This window comes from Carcharhinus amblyrhynchos, chromosome 11 (genome assembly GCF_965287045.1).
Source record: "Carcharhinus amblyrhynchos chromosome 11, sCarAmb.v2.hapA, whole genome shotgun sequence".
Taxonomy (NCBI): domain Eukaryota; kingdom Metazoa; phylum Chordata; class Chondrichthyes; order Carcharhiniformes; family Carcharhinidae; genus Carcharhinus; species Carcharhinus amblyrhynchos.
The window spans coordinates 19,739,980-19,765,222 of record NC_137334.1 but is presented as its reverse complement, the minus strand read 5'-3'; the positions used below and the strand labels follow the sequence as shown (position 1 = coordinate 19,765,222).

General features: G+C 46.6%; 1 protein-coding gene across 1 annotated transcript; it reads left to right on the top strand.

The window, feature by feature from the left end:
- Window positions 1–3,332: 3,332 nt before the first annotated feature.
- LOC145349957 (putative methyltransferase DDB_G0268948) lies at window positions 3,333–24,774 on the top strand. Its single transcript, XM_080198689.1, has 6 exons — window positions 3,333–3,549; window positions 8,262–8,422; window positions 14,888–15,101; window positions 19,706–19,806; window positions 22,871–23,008; window positions 24,446–24,774. The coding sequence occupies exons 1-6, from the start codon at window positions 3,439–3,441 to the stop codon at window positions 24,531–24,533; spliced, it is 813 nt and encodes a 270-aa protein (XP_080054815.1). The 5' UTR covers window positions 3,333–3,438; the 3' UTR covers window positions 24,534–24,774.
- The last annotated feature ends 469 nt before the right edge of the window (window positions 24,775–25,243 follow it).

Here is a 25,243-nt window from a genome sequence, read left to right as displayed (position 1 = left end):
CTGATACTATTCCTAATTTTCCTTGTCAGCTATGATTTGGCCACAATTCCCTTGCCACTCATGCCAGATAAGGACCAACAACTTCTAGAGTTTATCTATTCATTCTTTAAACACCTGTCCACTGTCTTTCCTTTCAGTAATGTTTCCCTGGCCAATTCATGCCTCATACCATCATAGTTACCCTTATTGAGTTTTAGGACCCTGGTCGCAGAATCAACTACAACACTATCTGCCTTGACAAAGAATTCCACCATATTATGGTCACTTGCCCCCCCCAAGGGTTCTGTCACAACTAGATTGCCAACTAATCCTTTCTCATTGCACAACACCTAATCCAAGATGGCCTTGTGGTTCCTCAATGTATTGCTCCCGTATGCACTCCAGAAATTCCTCCTCTATTGTACAGTGACCAATTTGATTCTCCTGATCTATATGCAGGTTAAAGTCACCCATAATCACAGATGTTCCTGTAACACATGTATCTCTGATATTCTGTCCAATGCTTTTCTCAGCATTACCACCGCAGTTTGGTGCTCTGTATACAACTGCCGCAGACATTTTGTTCTTTGCGTTTCTTAACTCGACCCATACAGATTCCACATTGTCTGTGCTAAAGGCATGGTGGCACAGGTGGGTGACACGGTGGCACAGTGGTTAGCATTGATTTCTCACCATGCCAGGGATACAGTTTCAATTCCAACCTTTGGTCATTGTCTGTGTGGAGATTGGGTGTTCCCCCCGTGTCAATCTCAAACGATGAGGCAGAGTACAGGAAAGCGATAGAGAATCCGGTGAACTGGTGCGATGACAATAATCTCTCCCTCAACGTCAACAAAATGAAGGAAATTGTCATTGACTTCAGGAAGCGTAGTGGAGAACATGCCCCTGTCTACATCAATGGGGACGAAATAGAAATGGTTGAAAGCTTCAAATTTTTAGATGTCAGATCACCAACAACCTGTCCTGGTTCCCGCCCCCCCCCCCCGCCGTGCCGAAACTGTAGTTAAGAAAGCCCACCAATGCCTCTACTTTCTCAGAAGGCTAAGAAAATTTGGCATGTCAGCTACGACTCTCACCAACTTTTACAGATGCAGCATAGAAAGCATTCCTTCTGGTTGCATCACATCTTGGTATGGGCTCCTGCTCTGCCCAAGACTGCAAGGAACTACAAAAGGTCGTGAACTTAGCCCAATCCATCACTCAAACCAGCCTCCCATCTATTGACTCTGTCTACGCTTCCCGCTGCCCCAGCAAATCAACCAGCATAATTAAGGACCCCACACATCCCGGACATTCTCTCTTCCACCTTCTTCAATCGGGGAAAAGATACAAAAGTCTGAGGTCACTTACCAACCGACTCAAGAACAGCTTCTTCCCTGCTGCTTTGAGTGGACCTACTTCGCATTAAGTTGATCTTTCTCTACACCCTAGCTATGGCTGTAACACTACATTCTGCACTCTCACCTTTCCTCCTCCATGAGTGGTATGCTTTGTGTAGTGCGCAAGAAACAAAACTTTTCATCGTATGCTAATACTTGTAACAAAAATAAATCAAATCAAAATCAAATCAAATTCTGCATGGGTTTCTTCCCACAGTCCAAAGATGTGCGGGTTCGGTGAATTAGCCGTGCTCAATTGTCCCTTAGTGTCAGGGGGATTAGCAGGGTAAATACGTGGAGTTACAGGGATGGAGTGGGATTGTGGTCAGTGCAGACTCAATAGGCTGAATGGCCTCCTTCTGCACTGTAGGAATCTATGATTTTATAATTCCTGGAAGGTTTTAACCACCCCACCCCATATCTCCTCACCCCTATGTTGTGGAGTCACCTCCCTTACACTTTCTGGTGATATCTGGTTGGTGGATTTATCTGCTTTTTATTTATTCATTCGTGGGACATGGGTGTCGCTGGCTGGCCAGCATTTATTGCCCATCCCTAGTTGCCCGAGGGCAGTTGAGAGTCAACTGCATTGCTGTGTGAGGGTTCAGTAAGTGAAACCCCCAGGATTTAGTATGTGAGATCCCCAAGGTTTAGTGTGAGATCCCCAGGGTTTAGTGTGTGAGACCCCCAATACTTAGTGTGAGACCCCCAGGGTTTAGTGTGTGAGGATTTAGTATGAAATCTCCCGGGTTTAGTATGTGAGATCCCCAAGGTTTCGTGTGAGACCCCCAATTCTTAGTGTGAGACCCCCAGGATTTAGTGTGAGATCCCCAGAGTTTAGTGTGTGAGACCCCCAATACTTACTGTGAGACCCCCAGGGTTTAGTGTGTGAGGATTTAGTATGAAATCCCCAGGGTTTAGTGTGTGAGACCCCCAATACTTATTGTGAGATCCTCAGGATTTAGTGTGTGAGACCCCCAGGATTTAGTGTGAGATCCCCAGAGTTTAGTGTGTGAGACCCCCAGGGTTTAGTATGAAATCCCCAGAGTTTAGGGTGTGAGACCTCAAGGTTTAGTGTGTGAGACTCCCAGATAATATTCTTTGTGGTATTTTTCACAAAAGGAACCATTTAAAATGCTGAATTTGTTAGCAGTGAAAGGGATACTAATGCAGTAAACCTCAGATATATTTCTCAGATGCGTTAGATTTGGGGTGGCACAGTGGGTTAGCACTGCTGCCTCACAGCGCCAGAGACCTGGGTTCAATTCCCAGCTTGGGTCACTGTGTGGAGTTTGCACATTCTCCCCGTGTCTGCGTGAGTTTCTTCCAGTTTCCTCCCACACTCTGAAGGACGTGCAGGTTAGGTGAATTGGCTCAGGCTAAATTGACTCTTAGGGTCCTGGGATGCATTGGTTAGAAGGATAAGTGGGTTGTGGGGATAGGGGTTAAAAGCAAATTACTGTGAATTTGAATTACAGGAATCTGAAACCAGAAGGAAAAAATCTCAGCAAGTCTGGCAGCATCTGTAAGGAGAGAAATGAGCTGATCTTTTGAGTTCTGATGTCTCTGAAGGCTTGTCTGCACTTGAAACTTCAGCTCTTTTCTCTCCTTACAAATGCTGCCAAACCTGCTGAGATTGTACAGTGTTTTGTCTTTTGGTTTCTGGGTGGGGTTGTTGTCGGTGCAGACTCGATGGTGGGAGACAATGGTAGAATACCACTGGTGGACTTCGGCGATTCTCGAGCAGATCTTTCAGAATGGTTCGCAGTCGAGGACTGCACGTTCTGTTGATGCCCTTCACCGGACGTACGCCTCAATCATATCTCTCCTCCCGTGCAAGAGCAAACATTTCTGAGATCCCCAGCTCAACCTCATTCCTCGCAATTAAACACCTCCACATGTTGGTTCACATCATAATCACTGGCACAGAATCCACCTTGATCTGGTGTAATTATCGTTGTGCCAGTCGGGAAGCCTTCTTTATGCAAATTTAATTCCTGTGACTCAAAGCAGGGGGAACTCTGCAGGATTTGACAAATACACTCTGGGCTCGGACACGATGGCGTTGCATTTCTTTGAGGAACCACAGCATGCTGCCCAGTACCGGGAGTGCAGACCTTCCACCCCCAGTCAGCTCCACGAACTCATTCTCAACTATTTACAGTCAAAGGTAAGAAAGTCGACGATATAAAAAAAATCACCTTCCTGCGGTGACAGCGCTGACAGATTGCCTGGGAGCCAGAGACAACTCACTCTTTTGAATGGACGTACCTCGCATTGAGTTGATCTTTTTCTACACCCACTAGCTATGACTGTAACACTACATTCTGCACTCTCTCCTTTCCTTCTCTATGAACGGTATGCTTTGTCTGTAACTTCATTGCAGTGTTAACGTAAGCCTACTTGTGACTAATAAATAAAGAAACTTTAATTTAAAATAACCCAACAGACAAACTTTATTCCTAAACAGGATAAAAGGAAAGTTTCTTCCAAAACTGCTGCTGAAAGTTAAGGAAGGAAAAGTGATAAAGTTATTAACTAAAATACAGATACAAGGATCGAAACACAGATAAGATACTTTAAGGTGAAAATTCCATTTCAATCTCCGTGAGTTATTAGAACATAGAACATTACAGCGCAGTACAGGCCCTTCGGCCCTCGATGTTGCGCTGACCAGTGGAACCAATCTAATGACCCTCTAACCTAAACTATTTGAATGTTATCCATATGCCTATTCACTGACCATTTGAACGCCCTTAAAGTTGGCGAGTCCACAACTGCTGCAGGCAGGGCATTCCACGACCTTACTACCCTCTGAGTAAAGATTGTGCCTTGAAAACCCTTGTTTGCAAACAAAAGGGATGGAAATGTAATGCTCGCTTTCGATTTTTGCAATGTTGAAAGGATACATTGGGTAGATTGGATGCTGGGGGAGAGTAAAGGCTTCTTTCTTGCAGAGAACTGCAGGTTCTGACGTGGAGATCTCTTGATAACTCATTATGAAACAGTCCTGTTATCATAGTTTTGGAGGTGACTCAATCAATCTTTCAACATCAAAGGGTTTATTGACCTAATATACATACCAGGTTCAGGGCTGACAGAACACAGTCACAGGGCAATACCCTTCTCCCCAGCTTACAACTGTGGACGCTCACCCTCCCAGGAAGCGCAGCCTCGCTCCCGATTGGCTCAGCTTCCTGTGCGGACTCTCCATAGTGTCCGGCCCAATATCATGTGACCCGCAAAGGACTGCTCCCTTAAAGAAGCCATGTTACCACAACCATTCGATAATGTTTAAGCAATGAGCTATGGCAATTGCTGCCTGCTCTGACTTCAATCTTGAAAGTGCTTTTAAAGCCTAACTCAAAAGTTCTGCGGGTTAGGTGGATTGGCTGTGCTAAATTGGCCCTTAGTATCCAAAGATGTGTAGGTTGGGTGGATTGGCCATGCTAAATTGCCCCTTTAGTGCCAAAGATGTGTAGGTTAGGTGGATTGGCCATGCTAAATTGGCCCTTAGTGTCCAAAGATGTGCAGGTTAGGTGGATTGGCCATGCTAAATTGCCCCTTAGTATCCAAAGATGTGCAGATTAGGTGGATTGGCCATGCTAAATTGCCCCTTAGTGTCCAAAGATGTGTAGGTTAGGTGGATTGGCCATGCTAAATTGGCCCTTAGTGTCCAAAGATGTGCAGGTTAGGTGGATTGGCCATGCTAAATTGCCCCTTAGTATCCAAAGATGTGCAGATTAGGTGGATTGGCCATGCTAAATTGCCCCTTAGTATCCAAAGATGTGCAGGTTAGGTGGATTGGCCATGCTAAATTGGCCCTTAGTGTCCAAAGATGTGCAGGTTGGGTGGATTGGCCATGCTAAATTGCCCCTTTAGTGCCAAAGATGTGTAGGTTAGGGGGATTGGCCATGGTAAATTGGCCCTTAGTGTCCAAAGATGTGCAGGTTAGGTGGATTGGCCATGCTAAATTGCCCCTTAGTGTCCAAAGATGTGCAGGTTAGGTGGATTGGCCATGCTAAATTGCCCCTTAGTGTCCAAAGATGTGTAGGTTAGGTGGATTGGCCATGGTAAATTGGCCCTTAGTGTCCAAAGATGTGCAGGTTAGGTTGCTTTGTCATGCTAAATTGTCCCCTAGTGTCAGGCAGTTTAGCAGGGTAAATAAGTGGGGGGTATTGTGGTCAGTGCAGGCTCAATGGGCTGAATGGCCTCCCTCTGCACTGTAGGGATTCTATGACGATTCTCTGATGGCAGGAATGTATTTTAACAATTTTCCTGATACAGCATCATAAGTGCACATTAACACTGCAACAAAGTTACTGTGAAATTCACCTAGTCGCCATACACCGGCACCTGTTCAGGTCAATGCACCCTAACCAGCAAATCATTCAGACTGTGGGAGGAAACTGGAGCCACTGGAGGAAACCCACGTAGACACGGGGAGAATGTGCAAACTCCACACAGACAGTCACCCGATGCCGGGAATCAAACCCGGGTCCCTGGCGCTGCGAGGCAGCAACACTAACCACTGTGCTGCCACCCAGAGTGTGCTGTGGGGAATTTGAAAAGATTGCCAATTTATGTGTCAGAAACTTATTCAAAAAAACTTGCAAAAGGCAAAGTCTCTGCTCAAAAGACGCGGCAAGATTTATTTAAAATATCAAGTCAAACAGAACGTATGAACGTAAACGGACGGCTGTTCTGGAGACCCTCCAAAGGGTTTTCCAGCTCTGCTTCAGAACTGGAAGATCTCTCCGAGAGATCTAAGGCACTCAGCCTAAGTACAGAAAAATTCTAGTTTTTTCTTACCTATGAATCATTGACTTGGATTCAGTTTCAGTTGACAATTATACAAGAGTGTAGTTTCTGTCAGAAACCTCAGCCATCTGAGGTCATTCAGACCTAATTCCCACCTTAGCTAAACTTACTTCTGGGTGTCTAAGCAATCGCAGACACCTAATAGAAGCCACAAATTAATCTTCCCATAGCCAAAAGAAGCAGGGCATGCAACTAGAGACATCTCTACGATAGTCTACATTAGACAAGGAGAGCCACCTATTCATTAAGTTGCAGCTTTTCGCCTTTTATTATTTAAAAGGCAAAAAGCTGCAGCATGCTACGGTGCAGAGGGACCTGGGGGTCCTTGTGCACGCGTCGCAAAAACCCAGTCTGCAGGTGCAGCAGGTGATCAAGAAGGCGAATGGGATGCTGGCCTTTATAGCGACGGGGATAGAATAAAAAAGTAGGGAGGTCTTGCTGCAACTGTACAGGGTTCTGGTGAGGCCGCAGCTGGAGTACTGTGTGCAGTTTTGGACACTGCACTTGCGCAAGGATATATTGGCCTTGGAGGGAGTGCAGAGGAGGTTCACTAGGCTGACACCAGAATTGAGGGGGTTGGACTATGAAGAGAGATTGAATAGACTGGGTCTGTACTCGTTGGAGTTTAGAAGGATGAGGGGGGATCTTATAGAGACGTATAAGATAATGAAGGAGATGGATAGGGTAGAGGTAGAGAGATTCTTCCCACTTAGAAAGGATAGCAGGACTAGAGGGCACAGCCTCAAGATAAGGGGGGGCAGTTTAGATCAGAGTTGAGGAGGAACTTCTTCACTCAGAGGGTGGTGAATCTCTGGAATTCTCTGTCCGTTGAAGTGCTGGAGGCTACCTCGCCTAAATATATTTAAGTCACGGGTAGATAGGTTTTTGACAGACAAGGGAATTAAGGGTTAGGGGAGAAAGCAGGAAAGTGGAACTGATCCACTTCAGATCAGCCATGATCTTATTGAATGGCGGGGCAGGCTCGAAGGGCTAGATGGCCTACTCCTGCTCCTATTTCTTATGTTCAATATTGCCCCGTGTCTGAAACATGATCCTGCTTAGCGAGTGATTTTCCCCAACGCTGTGGCTCTTAAAATTTTGACCTTTAACATCATTCCTTGGGGTGGAGATGCCCAGCGTTGGACTCGGGTGGGCACAGTAAGAAGCCTCATAACACCAGGTTAAAGTTCAACACAAAGTCACCTGAAGAAGGAGCTCCGAAAACTTGTGATTCCAAATAACTTGGACTTTAACCCTGGTCTTACGAGACTTAGCATTCCTTGCAGCAGTGGCTTTTAGCTAGAGCAAATGATATATTAAAAGAAACATAATACTTTAAAATCATATTTGCTTTGATATACATATCGATATATACTTTAAAATCATCTTGTTTTAATATTGTTACTGCTTCCACATATGAGCAAACTGTCCATATTAACATGTAATAAAGATCATTTAACCCCTTCCTTGCTATCGTGTCTCCTCAAAGGCCACGTCCGCCTGTGAATCTCACTAACTGATTTGAAATGCCCTTCTATAACAAAAATTGCTTCTCAAAACTTTTATTTCATACTTTATTCAGTTCAAAAGGTCTTCTGATTGTGTGAGTTGACTGCGTTAAATAGCAGATTGATTCCAGTGACACACACGGTGGTTAGGCAGAGGCTATTGATCCTCAAACTCCCGATAAAATGGGAGGGGAACAAAATGGCCGCTTGTCCAACTGTCCGGAACCGGCCAATAACCCAGCTTTGAAGAAGCTGTTGGCTTTCTGATTGGCGTGTTGAGGGAACCAGTGAGTGAAGCGGGTGGTTGTTCGGAGGCAGTCATGTGATAAAAGCTCCAGGAAAATGGCTGACCAGAGTTGGCAACTGGAGTGTCCCCCCACCCCCATTCCACCACAGCTGGGTGCGTCTGTTGGTGCAGGAACCATTCTGAATGCACAGTTATACAATTCTAATAATTGGGGCCTGGAGTTAATGAGCACAGATATTTCTGTGGGAGGGGGAGAAGGGGTGAAGGAAGGTGTGTGTTTGACTGGAGGTGCCCTTCTCTGCTCAGAAGGAGAAGCCGTTCTTGCTGGCGGTGGACATTGGATGTGGCTCAGGCCAGAGCACCAGGGGACTGGCTTCTCACTTTGACAAAGTGGTTGGAGTAGATTTGAGCGAAGCCCAGATCGGAGAAGCCAGGAAGACGGATGGACCCGATAACATCTCTTACAGGTAACCATAGCCACCGCGGGATTTGGCACCAACTCCAGGGACTACAGGCCGGTTCACCTTGTTGGGAATGATCGATTTTAGTTCTGGAAGATTGATCCCATTCAGACTGACCTAGACTAATCAAGATCATAACCGTGGGAATTCTCGACAGATTTGATTAAAATAATCAGAGTGATAACAGAAAGTGTAAATCCCGGAAATAGATACAAGGAGGTTTCATTAGCAATGTTGGGAAAGGATTTGGGTTTGATTATGGATCATCAACTCAATCAAAGGGATGCCATTGTGTTAAGGTGCTGAGGGTAATCCCTTTTACCTTGCTTTGTAATCTGGTAAAAGTGTGTTGGGAAAGTGTGAACTGTTCTACACTAACGCGACTCATTAACAGAAATACCTGACAGTCACTTTTAGTGAATAATTAACAAGTTATTTTATTTTTGAACTGAACAGGAACTCTAACTAAACCAGTAACATTTTAATTAAAAAGGAAGATTCGACTGAAATACTGTTCAAATAAACACAAGGAACGTTCATTACCAAAACAGTAATATCAGAATTTTAGTCACAACCAGGTCTGCTAGCATTCAGAAGTTTTGGAATTCTTTGGTAGTTGTCCGCTGTCTATAAGTGCTTTCTGATTTGCTACTTTTTGTTGGTTAGAGGGCGATTTATCTTACTGTTTTGGGAATGAATGTTCCTTGTGTTTATTTGAACAGCATTTCAGTCAAACCTTCCTTTTAAATTAAAATGTTACTGATTTAGTTAGAGCTCCTAGTTAGTTAAAAAATAAAATAACTGGTTAATTATTCACTAGAAGTGACTGTCAGGTATTTCTGTTAATGAGTCGCGTTAGTGTAGAACAGTTCACACTTTCCCAACACACTTTTACCAGATTACAAAGCAAGGTGAAAGGGATTACCCTCAGCGCCTTAACACAATGGCATCACTTTGATTGAGCTGATGATCTATAATCGCACCCAAATCCTTTCCCAACATTGCTAATGAAACCTCCTCGTCTCTATTCCTGGGATTTACACTTACTTTTATTGCCCTGGTCACTTTATTCAAATCCGTTGAGAATTCCCGCAGTTATGATCTGGATTAGTCTAGATCAGCCTGAATGGGATCAATCTTCCAGAACTAAAATCGATCATTCCCAACAAGATCTGGCAGACTTAAGAACCAGCTTCTCCAGTTGATCTAACTGCCTTTAACTGCTCCAGGTGATTGGACTCTGCTTCTGGCTCAACCCCCTGGTGGAACTGAACTGAGGGCAGTCGAGTTCCTCTTTTCTGTTCCTGATGCGTTCTCTACAACAGGATTGGTTTGATGCTGTAAATTCAAATCTGATAGAGCTGCATGCTTTCTTTAAGCTCATAGGCTAACAAAATGCAAAAACCTGCAGAGCCTGTTGCATGGCAACCTTGTTATATGGTGTTCGAAATAAATGTTGCAACGACGTGTACTCTGCATTTTAAATATCCCAGCATTGAGCAACACCAGTTTTAAAGGGACTGTTGTTTCCCCATCGAGTATCTTACATTCTTTACATCTTTATGAACCCAACTTGACAACAATTGTCAACATTCATGGTCCTGTGTTTCATATTGAGATGAACTGATCAGAAATTCTGTGTCCCCTTCACATAAAATCATTTCATAAGTTTTCAATCAATCCACCCCAGGCTCTGCACATCTCCAGAACTCCTGTGGTGCAGTGGGTTAGTGCCTCTGCCTTTGAGCCAGAAGCTGTGTGTTCAAATCCCACCCCAGGACTTTTTTTTTATTCATTTGTGAGACGTGGGTATCGCTGGTTCGCCAGCATTTATTGCCCAGCCCTAGTTACCCTTGGAGGGCGGTTGAGAGTCAACCACATTGCTGTGGCTCTGGAATCATATGTAGGCCAGAGCAGGTAAGGACGGCAGATTTCCTTCCCTAAAGCAAACCAGAAGGGTTTTTCTGACAATGGTCATTAGTAGAATCTTAATTCCAGATATTTTTTATTGAATTCAAATTCCACCAGCTGCTGTGGCGGGATTCGAACCCGGGTCCCCAGAACGTTAGCTGAGTTTCTGGATTAATAGTCTAGTGATAATACCACTAAGCCATCACCTCCCTTGATGGCCAAGGAAGGTGCATTCACAACATGGTCAGACAGGTTAATTATCAGTTTGTAAATCCTTCCAAACATGTCAATGGCTGGTGGTAAGAGCAGGAGAGATCCCTGGTCAGCCATGTTTGATGTGGAGTAGCGCGCCTCAAGCTATAAGCCCCCTGGAAACAGGTTAGCAACTTGTCCTAGGAATTAGCAGCTATAGAAACAGACAAAAGCCTGTCTCAGAGAGCACCACTAGAGAACTGGAATTGGAACCTACACACCTCAGGTCCATTCTCCTGCTGTTCACAACCCTAATCCTGGGGAACTAAGATACTTCAGACTGCGAATGAATCTTGCAATCTCTACACGCTCTCCAATTTGAAAGCGTTCTGACCTAATCTTTCTACGTCCAAACTGGCTGACCTGCCCATTTGCCACACTATTGTCCATTTGTTCACAGGATATGGGCATCCAGTTGTCTGACCAGCCCATCCCTAATTGCCCCTTGAGAAGTTAGTGGTGAGCCTCCTTCTTGAACCTGCTGCTGTCCATGTGATGTAGGTACATTCACCGTGCCATTAGGGAGGGGGCGCCGGGATTTTGACCCAGCAACAGTGAAGCAACACCAATATATTTCCAAGCTGGGATAGTGGGGAACCTGCAGATGGTGGTGTTCCTATGTATCTGTTTGTCCTTCTATATGGTAGAGGTTGTGGATTTGGAAAGTGCTGTCTAAGGATAAATGGATTGGCCATACTGAATTGTCCTTCAGTGTCCTGTGATGTGCAGATTAGGTGGATTGGCCATGCTAAATTGCCCCCTAGTGTCCAAAGATGTGCAGGTAGGTGGATTGGCCATGCTAAATTGCCCCCTAGTGTGCAAAGATGTGCAGGTAGGTGGATTGACCATGGTAAATTGCCCCTTAGTGTCCAAAGATGTGCAAGTTAGGGGGATTAGACTTTGTAAATGCACAGGGTTATGGGATGGGCCTGGATAAGATGCTTTTTCAGAATGTTGGTGCAGATTCAATGGGTCGAATGATCTCCCTCTGCACTATTAAGTGTTCTTGGGACACTGAGCTATTATCTGTGAGGAATTAGAGAAAAGGAATTGTTGCAGTGTCAGAAATGTCACATCTTGTTATTTCTGAGGAGGTGCTAACAGGCCATCGAGGGGCAGCACAATCCACCTTCAAGGGCCTATATGAAGGCCCTTTGTATCTGATAGGCTAAGCTTGGCAGCAAATTCAGAGATTCCACTAAGACCTGTTTGTGTGTGTGTGACTGAGTGCGTGTGTGTGTGAATGTGAATGTGTGTGTGTGTGTATCTCAGTGTGAGTGTGTGTGTGTGTGTGTGTGTGTGTGTATCTGAGTGTCTTTGTGTGAGCATGAGTGTGTGTGTGTGTATGTGTGAGTGTGTGTATCTGAGTGTCTTTGTGTGAGCATGTGTGTGTGTGTGTATGTGTGAGTGTGTGTATCTGAGTGTCTTTGTGTGAGCATGAGTGTGTGTGTGAGTGTGTGTGTGTATGTGTGAGTGTGTGTATCTGAGTGTCTTTGTGTGAGCGTGAGTGTGTGTGTGTGTGTTTGAGAGAGTGTGTGTGTGAGTGTGTGTGTGTATGTGAATGTGTGTGAGTGTGAGTGTGTGTACATGTGCGTGTGTGTGTGTGTGTGCGTGTGTGTGAGGGTGTGTGTGTATGTGTGTGAGTGTGTGTGTGTGTGAGTGTGTGTATCTGAGTGTGTTAGTGTGTGAGTGTGTGTGTGAGTATGTGAGTGTGTGAGTGTGTGTGTGTGTACGTGAGTGTGTGAGAACGTGAGTGTGTGAGTGTATGTGTGTGTGTGTGAGTGTGTGTATCTGAGTGTGTTAGTGTGAGAGTGTGTGTGTGTGTGTGAGTACGTGAGTGTGTGAGTGTATGTGTGTGAGTGTGTGTGTATGTGTGTGTGTGTGTGTATGTGTGTGAGTGTGTGTATCTGAGTGTGTGTGTGTAAGTGTCTGTGTGTGAGTGTGTGTGTATGTGTGTGAGTGTGTGTACCTGAGTGTGTGTGTGTGAGTGTGTGTGTGTGAGAACGTGAGTGTGTGAGTGTGTGTATCTGAGTGTGTTAGTGTGAGAGTACGTGAGTGTGTGAGTGTATGTGTGTGAGTGTATGTGTGTGTGTGTGTGTGTATCTGAGTGTGTTTGTGTGAGCGTGAGTGTGTGTGTGTGAGTACGTGTGTGAAGGTGTGAGGGTGTGAGCGTGTGAGGGTGTAAGCGTGTGAGGGTGTGAGAGTGAGTGTGTGAGTGCATGCAGAGCGGGATGTCGTGGCCCCTCGTTTTGAAGGATTTGTCTGAAGGTGTGCACCAAGCCACCTTGAGTTGGCAAGGGAAGCTATTGGTGGAAATTGGATCTTGCAAAAAACGAGGGGTAGAAAAATACAGGCATTACTTATTAGAAGAGGAATATATCAAACTGCCTTTTTATTGGTTGATGGGTGGTGAGACGGAGAATGGTTTGGATGGATCCCTCCTTCCCTTCAAACCAGAAATAAATCAATATTTGATTTGGAAAATAAAATCAAAAGATTATTTGGAGGAAGCAGAAGAATTGGACAGCATACATCAAGCTAGCATAAATATGATGGGCTGAATGGACTCGTGTGTGCAGTAATATTCTATCATTATACATCCGTTAGAGTTGCCTGAAACTCCTCTTCGTCTAACTGCCTCTATCACAGAGGAATTGGGATGGCACAGTTGCAAACTGCTTCCTCGCTGCGCCAGGGACCCCAGTTCGATTCCTGGCTTGGGGAATGTGCGGAGTCTGCACATTCTCCCCATGTCTATGTGGGTTTCTTCCAGGTGCTCCGGTTTCCTCCCACACTCCAAATACGTGCAGGTTAGGGTGCATTGGCCAAGCTAAATTCTCCCTCAGTGTACCCGAGCAGGTGCCGGAGTGTGGCGACTAGGGGATTTTTACAATAATTTCATTGCAGTGTTAATGTAAGCCTACTTGTGACACTAATAAAAAAACTATAAGAAATAGGAGCAGGAGTAGGCCATCTAGCCCTTCAAGCCTGCCCCGCCATTCAATAAGATCATGGCTGATCTGAAGTGGATCAGATCCACTTTCCCGCTTTCTCCCCATAACACTTAATGGATTGGTTGTTTAAGGGATACTTAGATAGACACATGAGCGAAATAGAGATGGAGGGATATAGGAGACTGTTTTAAATAAGGATCAAGAGCCTTGGGACGTTCCCAGGAATCAATTGATTCCTATGGACCTTCCAACATATTTTCTGGCTCACTTGTTTTACTTTTGAGCTTCTGGGGATTCCCTTGAATGTTTGCATAAGATGTGCATGTTATTGATGTTTTTCTCTTTTAATCCACAGGTGATTTAGTCCGCCTTGTTGTCCAACAAGGGGCATACACGCGGTGGGTCGTACGAGGGCTGCTCTTATGTTCTTATGTTCTTATGCTCTTGGATGTTTCAAGAGTAGCCTAGTACTTCACGTCGTTAGTGTACGCTTAAACTGGACCAGCTGATGGACAACATGACAGCTCAGTGACTATCACTGTTTGCTGTGCAGATACATGGATTTGGACCAGTATCTGTGGGAGTGCTTGCGTGGGTTTTCTCCGGGTGCTCCAGTTTCCTCCCACACCCCAAAGATGTGCTCTTAGGCTGATTGGTGTAACAAATTGTCCCTGAATTAGTCTCCCCTCAATCTGGTTTCCAATGTGGAGTGCCATAAGCATAGACAAGGGTCACGGGTGGAAAAGGGAACTCATAATTTTAAAATGGCGGCGTGGGCTTGTTGGGCCGAAGGGCCTGTTTCCCGGGCTGTGTTGTTCTTTGTTCTTTAATTCCCTTGTCTATCAGAAACCTATATACCCGTGACTTAAATATATTCAGCGAGGTAGCCTCCACCACTTCAATGGGCAGAGAATTCCAGAGATTCACCACCCTTTGAGTGAAGAATTCCTCTTCAACTCCGATCTAAACTGCACCCCCCCTCCTTTATTTTGAGGCTGTGTCCTATAAAACTCCTGAGATGTCTCGCAACCCCAGTTTAAAGTCCAGCAGGTCTATTTGGAATGACGAGCTTTCGGAGCGCTGCTCCTTCCTCAGATGAGTGGAGAATTGGGTTCACAAACACGGCTTATATAGTCAGAGATGCAACTCACCTGAGGAAGGAGCAGCGCTCCAAAAGCTCGTGATACCAAATAAACCTGTTGGACTTTAACCTGGCATTGTGAGACTTCTTACTGTGCCCAGTCCAACGCTGGAATCTCCACATCACAGATATTAGAAATCTCTGGTATGTCCGTAACAATTTGAAGAGCTACTGAAGCCATCGTATTTCTGTGTTTGTTGATTCACTCGACAGGCAGGGTGTGGCAGAGGAGATGAACTTTGAGGATGGATCTGTTGACCTGGTAACAGTCGGAGCGGCAGCTCAATGGTTTGATATGAAGAAGTTTATGAAGGAGCTGGCAAGGATTCTCAAACCACACGGCTGCGTGGCTCTGTATTGTTATGAAGTCCCCCGCTTTCTGGGTTATGACCACTGCTCTGAACACCCAGCCCAGATCATACAAGACGTAAGTATCATGAAAGAACTTGGAATCGCGTAGCAACTTCCCCATCCCAAAGTGCTTTTCAGCTAATGAATAGCAGCAACTATATTTTTCACAGCACGTTCCCGGGTTAATTCTGGGAACTTAATTAGGGGCAGTACAGTGGTTAGCACTGCTGCCTCACAATGCCAGGGACCCAGGTTCGATTCCGGCCTTGGGTCACTATCTGTGTGGAGTCTGCACATTCTCCCCGTGTCTGCGTGGGTTTCCTCTGGGTGCTCCGATTTCCTCTTACAGTCCAAAGACGTGCAGGTTATGTTTCATAGAGTAGAATCCATAGGATCCCTAGTGCAGAAGGAGGTCATTCAGCCCATTTAGACTGCACCGACCACAATCCCGCCCAGGCCCTATCCCCATAATCCCCATGCATTTACCCTAGCTAGTCCCCCTGACACTAAGAGGCAATTTAGCATGGCCAATCCACCTAATCTGCCGTCTTTGGAGTGTGGGAGAAAACCGGAGCACCCGGAGGAAACCCATGCAGACACGGGGAGAACGTGCAGCCTCCACACAGACAGTGACCCTGAGAGTGGAATTGAACCCAGGTCCCTGACGCTATGAGTCAGAAGTGCCAACAACTGTGCCATCCTGCTGCCCCCATGTTTGGCCATGCTAAACTTACCCTAGTGTCAGGGGATCAACAGGGTAAATGTGTGGGGTTATGGGAATAGGGCCTGGGTCAGTGCACACTCAGTGGACTGAATGGCCTCCTTTGGCTCTATAGGGATTCAATGACAGTGAGAGGGTGATCTGTTTTAGTGATGGATGAGGGATTAAATATTGACGAGGCCACCATGGTGGGATCGAGATGATAACCACGGGAAGTTTCTCAGTGCCGGAATTCCCTGACCTCGCCCACAGCTGAGATTCTCCAGCCCCGCCGCAGTGAATTGTCCCAGCGTCAAATTCTCCCCTCTCGCTGGCAGGGGTAGCGGGATATCTGAGAGCGGGGAATTCTGACCAGGAACTCCATTTTGACAGTGCAGAACTCCCTCAGTACTGGACTGGGACGTCAGTTCTGTATCCATGGGCCTGATTTTACTATTTTCATTCTAAGCGCTGAATCTGGGCGTAATTCAGATCCAACTTAGAAATCTGCTTTCAGGCACTACCCAGGCCGATCGCGGCCCCTGTTCCTTTCCCCCCCCACCGATCCCCTGCAGAGTGGCAGCAGACCCCTCTGCAGCCCTTCCAGAGATCTATCTGCTCCCCCTCCCCACCGCCAAGAGTGAGCAATCGGTCCCCCCCAACAACCAGAGATACATCTTACCGGCCTCCCCTCCTCCCCCCAGAGAATGAACTGGCCTCACTCCACCGCGCCCCCCGCCAACACCCCCCTTCCCAGAGAATGGTCTAGCTTCACTCACCTCCCAAACCCCCCCAACGGAGAATGGTCTGGCCTCAAACCACCCCCCCAACCCCCGCCACTAACACCCCCCCTCCCCCTCCTACCCAGAGAACAATCTGGCCTCACTCCCACCCCCAGCTCCAGAGAATGGTGCGGCCTCACCCACCTACACCCCCCACCGGCGAATGGTCTGGCCTCACTCACTCTGCCCCCCACCCCCCAGAGAACGATCTGGCCTCACTACTCCCCCCCCTCTCAGAGAATGGTCTGGCCTCACTCACCCCCACCCTCCCCTCCCAGAGGAACATCTGATCCACCTCCTCCTCCCTCTCCACCAGACAAAGATCAGCCCTCTCACCACCACCCCCCCCACCAGACAAAGATCAGCCCTCTCACCACCACCCCCCCCACCAGACAAAGATCAGCCCTCTCACCACCACCCCCCCCACCAGACAAAGATCAGCCCTCTCACCACCACCCCCCCCACCAGACAAAGATCAGCCCTCTCACCACCACCCCCCCCACCAGACAAAGATCAGCCCTCTCACCACCACCCCCCCCACCAGACAAAGATCAGCCCTCTCACCACCACCCCCCCCACCAGACAAAGTTCAGCCCTCTCACCACCACCCCCCCCCACCAGACAAAGTTCAGCCCTCTCACCACCACCCCCCCCACCAGACAAAGTTCAGCCCTCTCACCCCTCCCCCACCTGACAAAGATCAGTCCCCTCCCAACCAACAAACAACGATCGGCCCTCGCCCCCCCACCACTAGACAATGATCAATACCCACCCACCCCCCCCCACACCACCAGTCAATGATTGGCCCTCCCCGCACACCCCCCAACCAGACAACAATCGGCCCTCCCCACACACCCCCCAACCAGACAACAATCGGCCCTCCCCACACACCCCCCAACCAGACAACAATCGGCCCTCCCCGCACACCCCCCAACCAGACAACAATCGGCCCTCCCCACACACCCCCCCAACCAGACAACAATCGGCCCTCCCCGCACACCCCCCAACCAGACAACAATCGGCCCTCCCCGCACACCCCCCAACCAGACAACAATCGGCCCTCCCCGCACACCCCCCAACCAGACAACAATCGGCCCTCCCCGCACACCCCCCAACCAGACAACAATCGGCCCTCCCCGCACACCCCCCAACCAGACAACAATCGGCCCTCCCCGCACACCCCCCAACCAGACAACAATCGGCCCTCCCCACACCCCCCCACCACTAGACAATGGTCAGCCCTTCCCGCCCCCCCCCAACCAGACAACGATCATTCCTCTGCCCCCTCCCCCCACCCCCCCCCCCCCCCAGAGATACATCTGACCCAACTCCTCCACCCCCACCCCCCCGCCACGACCCCCGACCAGACAACGATCTGGCCTCACTCCCCTCCCCCCCACTGCAACCAGAGAATGATCTAACCCACACCTCCCCTCCCCCCCTGCCCCGACCTGAGTCAGGGAGTTGTTGGAAACTCTGAACTCACCTCTTCAGCAGCTGGGGCACCCGATTCAGACTTTTACTCGGCAGGTTCATTTTGTCCCGATTCTGGATCGGCAAAAGTGGCGGTAAAAGAGGGGGGAAATGCTGATAAAATTGTGGGGGGGGGGTGGGCGGGCAGTTCATTAATTCAATTGAAATGCACGCAAAGGCTTTTAAATCACCGTTGCGCCCGTTTCGGGCTTGAAGCAGGTTGCCGCCATTCCCGGGTTTCAGTGAAGTGACCATCTGTGTGGACGCGGATCGCGGTAATGGCCCCACACGTGACTTAACCACGTTTCTGTGCCCAAAAACGGGCACAGAAAATAGGGCCCATGTCTGAAATGGGACTTGTACCACCAGCTACCAGAGGTAAGATGGTTACTAACTGAGCCATGGGCTGACATAGGAAACGAAGGCTAGTAACTAACATCGGCTCAAACAGAAAATTCTGGTTTCAAATGGCGTACTGTATAATTAAGAAATGGGAGGATAACTCAGACCAATAGTTATAGAGTCATACAGCACAGAAAAGGCCCTTCAGCCCATCGAGTCTGGGCTGACAATAACTACCACCAACGAATCCCATTTTCTAGCCCTTGTTTCTTTTATTTGTGGGGCGCCAGTGTCACTGGCTGGGCCAGCATTTATTGCCTATCCCTAGTTGCCCTTGGAGGGCAGTTGAGAGTCAACCACATTGCTGTGGCTCTGGAATCACATGTAGGCCAGACCGGGTAAGGACGGCAGATTTCCTTCCCTAAAGGGACATGAGTGGGTTTTTCCGACAATGGTTCCATGGTCATCAGTAGATTCTTAATTCTAGATTAATTTTTTTTATTGAATTCAAATTTCACCATCTGCTGTGGCGGGATTCGAACCCGGGTCCCCAGAACATTAGCTGATTTCTGGATGAATAGTCTACTGATAATGCCACTGGGCCATCGCTGTCCTGACATATTGTCCCATATCCTTAAATGTTATAATGTTTCTAGTGCTTTTCCAAATACTTTTTAAAGGTTGTGAGGTTGCCTGCCTCCACTATCTTCCCAGACAGTGCATTCCAGATTCCCACCACCCTCCGAATCTCCTGCCTCTCTCCCGAAAACTGTGCCTCCTTGTGATTGACCCCTCAACCAAAGGGAACAACTGCTTCCGAACCACTCTATCTATACCCGTCATAATAAGACCATAAGACGTAGGAGCAGAATTAGGCCACTAGGCCCATCGCTCTGCATTCAATCATGGCTGATATTTTTCTCATCCCCATTCCCCTGTCTTTTCCCCATAATCCCTGTTCCCCTTATTAATCAAGAACCTATCTATCTCTGCCTTAAAGACACTCAATGACCTGGCCACCACAGCCTTCTGCGGCAAAGAGTTCCCCGGATTCATCACTCTCTGGCTGAAGAAATTCCTCTTCATCTCTGTATAATCTTTCACACCTCCGTCATGTCCACCATCAGCCTTCTCTACTCTCGAGAAAACAATCCAAGCCTACCTCGTCTCTCCTTTTAGCTCAAATGCTCTGTCCCAGGCAATATCCTGGTGAATCTCCTCTGGGCAGTGTTCCAGTAGCAGTAACTAAACCCTGGGCTTCCAATGAAGGAAATGTATTTGATGAGTGTTGACTTTGAGCATGTTTAGAACACAATGATCGCAATATCCGTCAGATCTCTGACTCAATGTGGTGAATCTTACTATTGTACGTTTTATTTCCAGCTGTTCACAACATTAAAACCCTATGAAACTGAAGCCACTTCAATCGTATGGAGCGAGTACAAGGAAGTATTTGATGCGATCACATTCCCTGACAAAGAGAGGTAAATAGCTAACATACATGGCAATGTTGACACCAAACACCTGTTAAACATGAAACCCCATTGTCTGTGGGTAGGTGGACTAGCTATCCTAAATTTCCCCTTAGTGTCCAAAGATGGTCAGATTAGGGGGATTGGCCATGCTAAATTGCCCCTTCGTGTCCAAACATGTGCAGGTTAGGTGGATTGGCCATGCTAAATTGCCCCGAGTGTCCAAAGATGTGCAGGTTAGGTGGATTGGCCATGCTAAATTGCCCCTGAGTGTCCAAAGATGTGCAGTTTAGGTGGATTGGCTTTGCTAAATTGCCCCTGAGTGTCCAAAGATGTGTAGGTTAAGTGGATTGGCCATGCTAAATTGCCCCTTAGTATCCAAAGATGTTTAGGTTAGGTGGATTGGCCATGGTAAATTGCCCCTTAGTATCCAAAGATGTTTAGGTTAGGTGGATTGGCCATGCTAAATTGCCCATTAGTGTCCATCTATAGGAACTCTTACTATCAATCTTCTAACCCCATTCTGTCATACTCTAACATTCCCCTCCTTATTAATCTTTTAATTATTTTTATATTCTGTTTAATCTTCTCATCTGCCACCCATCTTTTAGCTTTTTCTTTAAGATTAATATTATCTTTAACTTTTTTAGATAACTACAAATGGTGGATCCGACAGACCCCTTGGAATTTTTCTTTCTCGTTGGAAAGTGTCTACTCTGTGTATACTGAAATATCTCCCTAAATGTCTGCTACTGCATCTCTATTCACCTATCCCTGAACCTCATTTGCCTGTTCACTTTAACCTGCTTTGCTTTCATGCTCTCGTAATTGCCCTATTTTAATTTAAAATACTAGTCTCAGACCCACTCTTCTCTCCTTCATACTGGAGTTCCAGCTGCCTACACTTTCTGCAGGTGTGTTTATGCTGGATTGTCCTAATGTGCAAAAGCTCCCACATTCTGCAGTTGCAACACACCTGTCCTGCCACTGTCATTTATTTAGTTTATTTCTCAACTAATTTAGAATAATTTCTTTCTACACTATAATGTAATCAATAGTGAGTACCACCATCCACAGCTAAAAGGTATATATTTCTTAATTGCACAGGAATGTGTTTTAGCAATTTATTTTTTAATTCTACTGTATTTATGTTAATGTTTTAGTTCTTTGGCACAGTGGTTAGCACTGCTGCCTCACAGTGCCAGGGACCTGGGTTTGATGGAACATAGGAGGCTGAGGGGTGATTTTATAGAGGTCTATAAAATAATGAGAGGCATAGATCAGCTAGATAGTCAAGATCGTTTCCCAAAGGTAGGGGAGTCTGAAACTAGAGGGCATAGGTTTAAAGTGAGAGGGGAGAGATACAAAAAGGTCCAGAGTGGCAATTTTTTCATACAGAGGGTGGTGAGTGTCTGGAATGAGCTGCCAGAGACAGTAATAAAGGTGGGTGCAATTGTCTTTTAAAAAGCATCTAGTCAGTTACGTGGGTAAGATGGGTATAGTGGGATAGGGCCAAACATGGGCAACTGGGTCTAGCTTAGGGGTTAAAAAAGGAGTGCCATGGACAAGTTAGGCCGAAGGGCCTGTTTCCATGTGTAAACCTCTGTGACTTTTTGACTCTATGATTCCTAGCTCGGGTCACTGTCTGTGTGGGGTCTGCACGTTTGCCCCATGTCTGCGTGGGTTTCCTCTGAGTGCTCCAGTTTCCTCCCACAATTCAAAAGTCGTGCTGGTTAGGGTGCATTGGCTATGCTAAATTCTCCCTCAGTGTACCCGAACAGACACCAGAGTGTGGCAACAGGGGGATTTTCACAGTAACTTCATTGCAGTGTTAATATAAGCCTACTTGTGATACTAATAAATAAACTTAAAACTTAACTGTGTTCTTAAATAAAGTTCGTTTTGATTAAAGCTCCCTAGTGGGTCACTTGAACCATACTGGGAGCAAAACAGCTTATACTCATCTTAATACCAAAATCAGAAGGAAAAGTTGGGATCGCGACTGACTGCATGACATGGAATTTCATGGAGTCTCCAACAGGATGATATTGTACTCAGTCTGACATTAACCCTTTGAGTACTAGACTTTATATCGTACACGTGATGTGGAGATGCTGGTGTTGGAGTGGGGTGGGCACAGTAAGAAGCCTCACAACACCAGGTTAAATTCCAACAGGTTTATTTGGAATCAAGAGCTTTCAGAGCACCGCTCCTTCATCAGGTGAGTGGAGAGGTAGGTTTCACAAATACAGCATAGATAGACAAGACACAATTGCAAGATAATGGTTGGAACTACGGAGGTAAGGGGACCCTCTCCCCGCCTTCCAACACTGATCCTTGGCCCAGCCTCAGGGGTCACTGGAGCTGGGAGGTCGCAGCTAGCCTGACCCCCTGGCACAATGAAAGATTAGGACAACCAATTAGCAGGAAAGCTCACTCAACAATCACCAGGCAGGAGTGTTCCCTTCCAGTCAAGGGCATTCGGCCTCTAATTTTCAGGTTAACATTCTCCAAGGCGGCCTTCAAGACACATGACAACGCAGAACAGCTGAGTAGAGACTGATAGCTGAGTTCCACACACGAGTACCATGGGTTCATGTCACACTATCTGTAACCCCCACAACTTGCCTGGGCTTGCAAAATCTCACTAACTGTCCCAGCCTCAACCAGGATTTTGGGTTCATGTCATGCTATCTATAACCCCCATGACTTGCCTGGGCTTGCAAAATCTCACAAACCATCCTGGCTTGAGACAATACTTAACCTGTGATTATCCCTGTCTCCACTCGCACTGGCTGTACCTGTAAAGACTTGACTACCTGTAAAGACTCGCATTCCAATCATTATCTTGCAATTGTGCCTTTGTCTATATGTGCCATGTTGGTGAACCCAACTCTCCACTCACCTGATGAAGGGGCAGCGCTCCAAAAGCTCGTGATTCCAAGTAAATCTGTTGGACTTGAACCTGGTGTCATGAGACTCCTTATGTAGAACACCAAGATCTTCCGGAAACCCAATCACTACAAGTCCTACCCTAGTTTTGGTCCTACGCTAACAATAATCTTCTTTGACACAGGGCCAAAGACATTTATGTTAAGCTGAAGAAATCCATCTCGTGGTTCATCAGCTATCTGAATTCCTCTGTTTTGTATAAAACCTACCGGAAGGAAGATCCAGAAAATGCTAAAGCCTTGCTGGAAAAACTGGAACAAAGGTACAAAAAAAACAACAGAAACCACTGCCCTGCCAGTCTGCTTTCCCCTTCATTGAACTGAGGCTAACTCCCAGCTCCAATCATCCCCCACAGGCTGTGCCAGGGATCAGTGTTGATAGGGAGGGTGAGGGCGAGGGTGAGGGTCTTCCCCCCTCTCCTTTCCCCATGGCTCCTCATTCACGTTAATGACCCCAATTCGGGCAAGTTGAAGAAAGTGGTCAAATATGCAGACACTTAAATCCTGGGGAATGACAGATGGGTTTGATCAAATCGGTAAGCTGCTATATTTTAATACAGATCACTGATTATCATAGAATCCCAACAGTGCAGAAGGAGACTATTTGGTCCATCGAGCCTGCTCCCACAAAATCCCACTAAGAACCTATCCCTGTAATCCCAAGTATTTACATTGTTAGTACCCTTGACACCACAGGGTAATTTAGCATGGCCTATCCACATAACCTGCACATCTTTGGACACTAAGGAGCAGGTTAGGTGGATTGGCCAAGCTAAATTGCCCCTTAGTGTCCAAAGATGTGAACATTAGGTGGATTGGCCATGCTAAATTGCCCCTTAGTGTCCAAAGATGTGAACATTAGGTGGATTGGACATTCTAAATTGCTCCTTAGTGTCCAAAAATTTGCACTTTAGGTGGATTGGCCATGTTAAATTGCCCCTTAGTGTCCAAAGATGTGCAGGTTGGATGGATTGGCCATGCTAAATTGCTCCTTAGTGTCCAAAGATGTGCACTTTAGGTGGATTGGCTGGGCTAAATTGTCCATTTGGTATCCAAAGATCATGGAATCATAGAATCCTGATAGTGGAGAAGGAGACCATTCAGCCCACCAGGTCTGCACTGAACACAATCCCACCCAGACCCTACTCCTGTAAACCCTCATATTTACCCTGCTAATCCCCCGACACTAGGATTAATTTAGATTAATTAGGATTTAATTAATCAACCTAACCCACACATCTTTTACTATGGGAGGAAACTGGAGCATCCAAAGGAAACCCACACAGACATGGGGAGAATGTGCAAACTCCACACAGGCAGATGTGTAGATTAGGTGGGTTGGCCATGTTAAATTACCCCTTAGTGTCCAAAGATGTGTAGGTTAGGTGGATTGGCCATGCTAAATTACCCCTTAGTGTCCAAAAATGTGCCGGTTAGGTGGATTGGCCATGCTAAATTGCTCCATAGTATCCAAAGATGTGCCAGTTAGGTGGATTGGCCATGCTAAGTTGCCCCTTTGTGTCCAAAGATGTGCCGGTTAGGTGGATTGGCCATGCTAAATTGCCCTAGTGTCCAAAGGTGTGCATGTTGGGTGGATTGGTCATGCTAAATTGCCCCTTAGTGTCCAAAGATGCGCAGAGTTATGGCGATGGTAGGCCTGGGTAGAATTGCTGTAATTTTCTCTTTCTCTCTCTCTCTAGACTTGTAAAAGCACTTGGAGTGTCCAGTGAGACCCTTGTGGAATTCAGTATGAAATATTATTGTATCTTGGCCAGTAAACCGGAGTAAATCTGAGTGATGTTTGTAGGCCGCCTCCCAGAATCCTTCACAGCCGCCCTACACAGGCTAATATCCATGTCCTCTGACTCTCCCAGCGCAGGGTCCCACTCAGAAATGGAGCCAATCTTCAAACACAATTAAAATGAGATGGATTGCTGGAGGTGGGGCAATGAGTTTAACAGTCTATTCAGCGTCGCTGCTCACAATCTGTTTGCTCTGAATAAAGGCCTAGGCTTCCAGTTAAACGGCTCATGTTGGTCAAACTCTGTCTCCTGCAGTGAATGAGTTCCAGTTCAGCAGCGACAAACAGTTTTCTACACAACATTCTTACTCTTTCCCCAAAAGTACAGGCTATTGGGAAGAAAAGCATATTAGTGTCATAACTAGGCTTATATTCACACTGCAATGAAGTTACTGTGAAAATCCTACAGGGGAACTTAGCACTGCCAATGCACCTAAGAAGCTGGAATTTTACCGGCACGCCTGCCCGATTCCGGGGGTAGGTGAGGCTCGAAGAACAGCATTCGCCTCGAGCGGCATCATATGAACTTCAGGCAGGCGTGCTGGTAAAATTCCACTTCTTTTTAAAGTCATTCTCTAATCTGAGGTCATGTGCCTATTTAAAGTTTATTTATTAGTGTTGGCTTACATTAACACTGCAATGAAGTTACTGTGAAAATCCCCTAGTCGCCACACTTTGGCACCTGTTCGGATACACT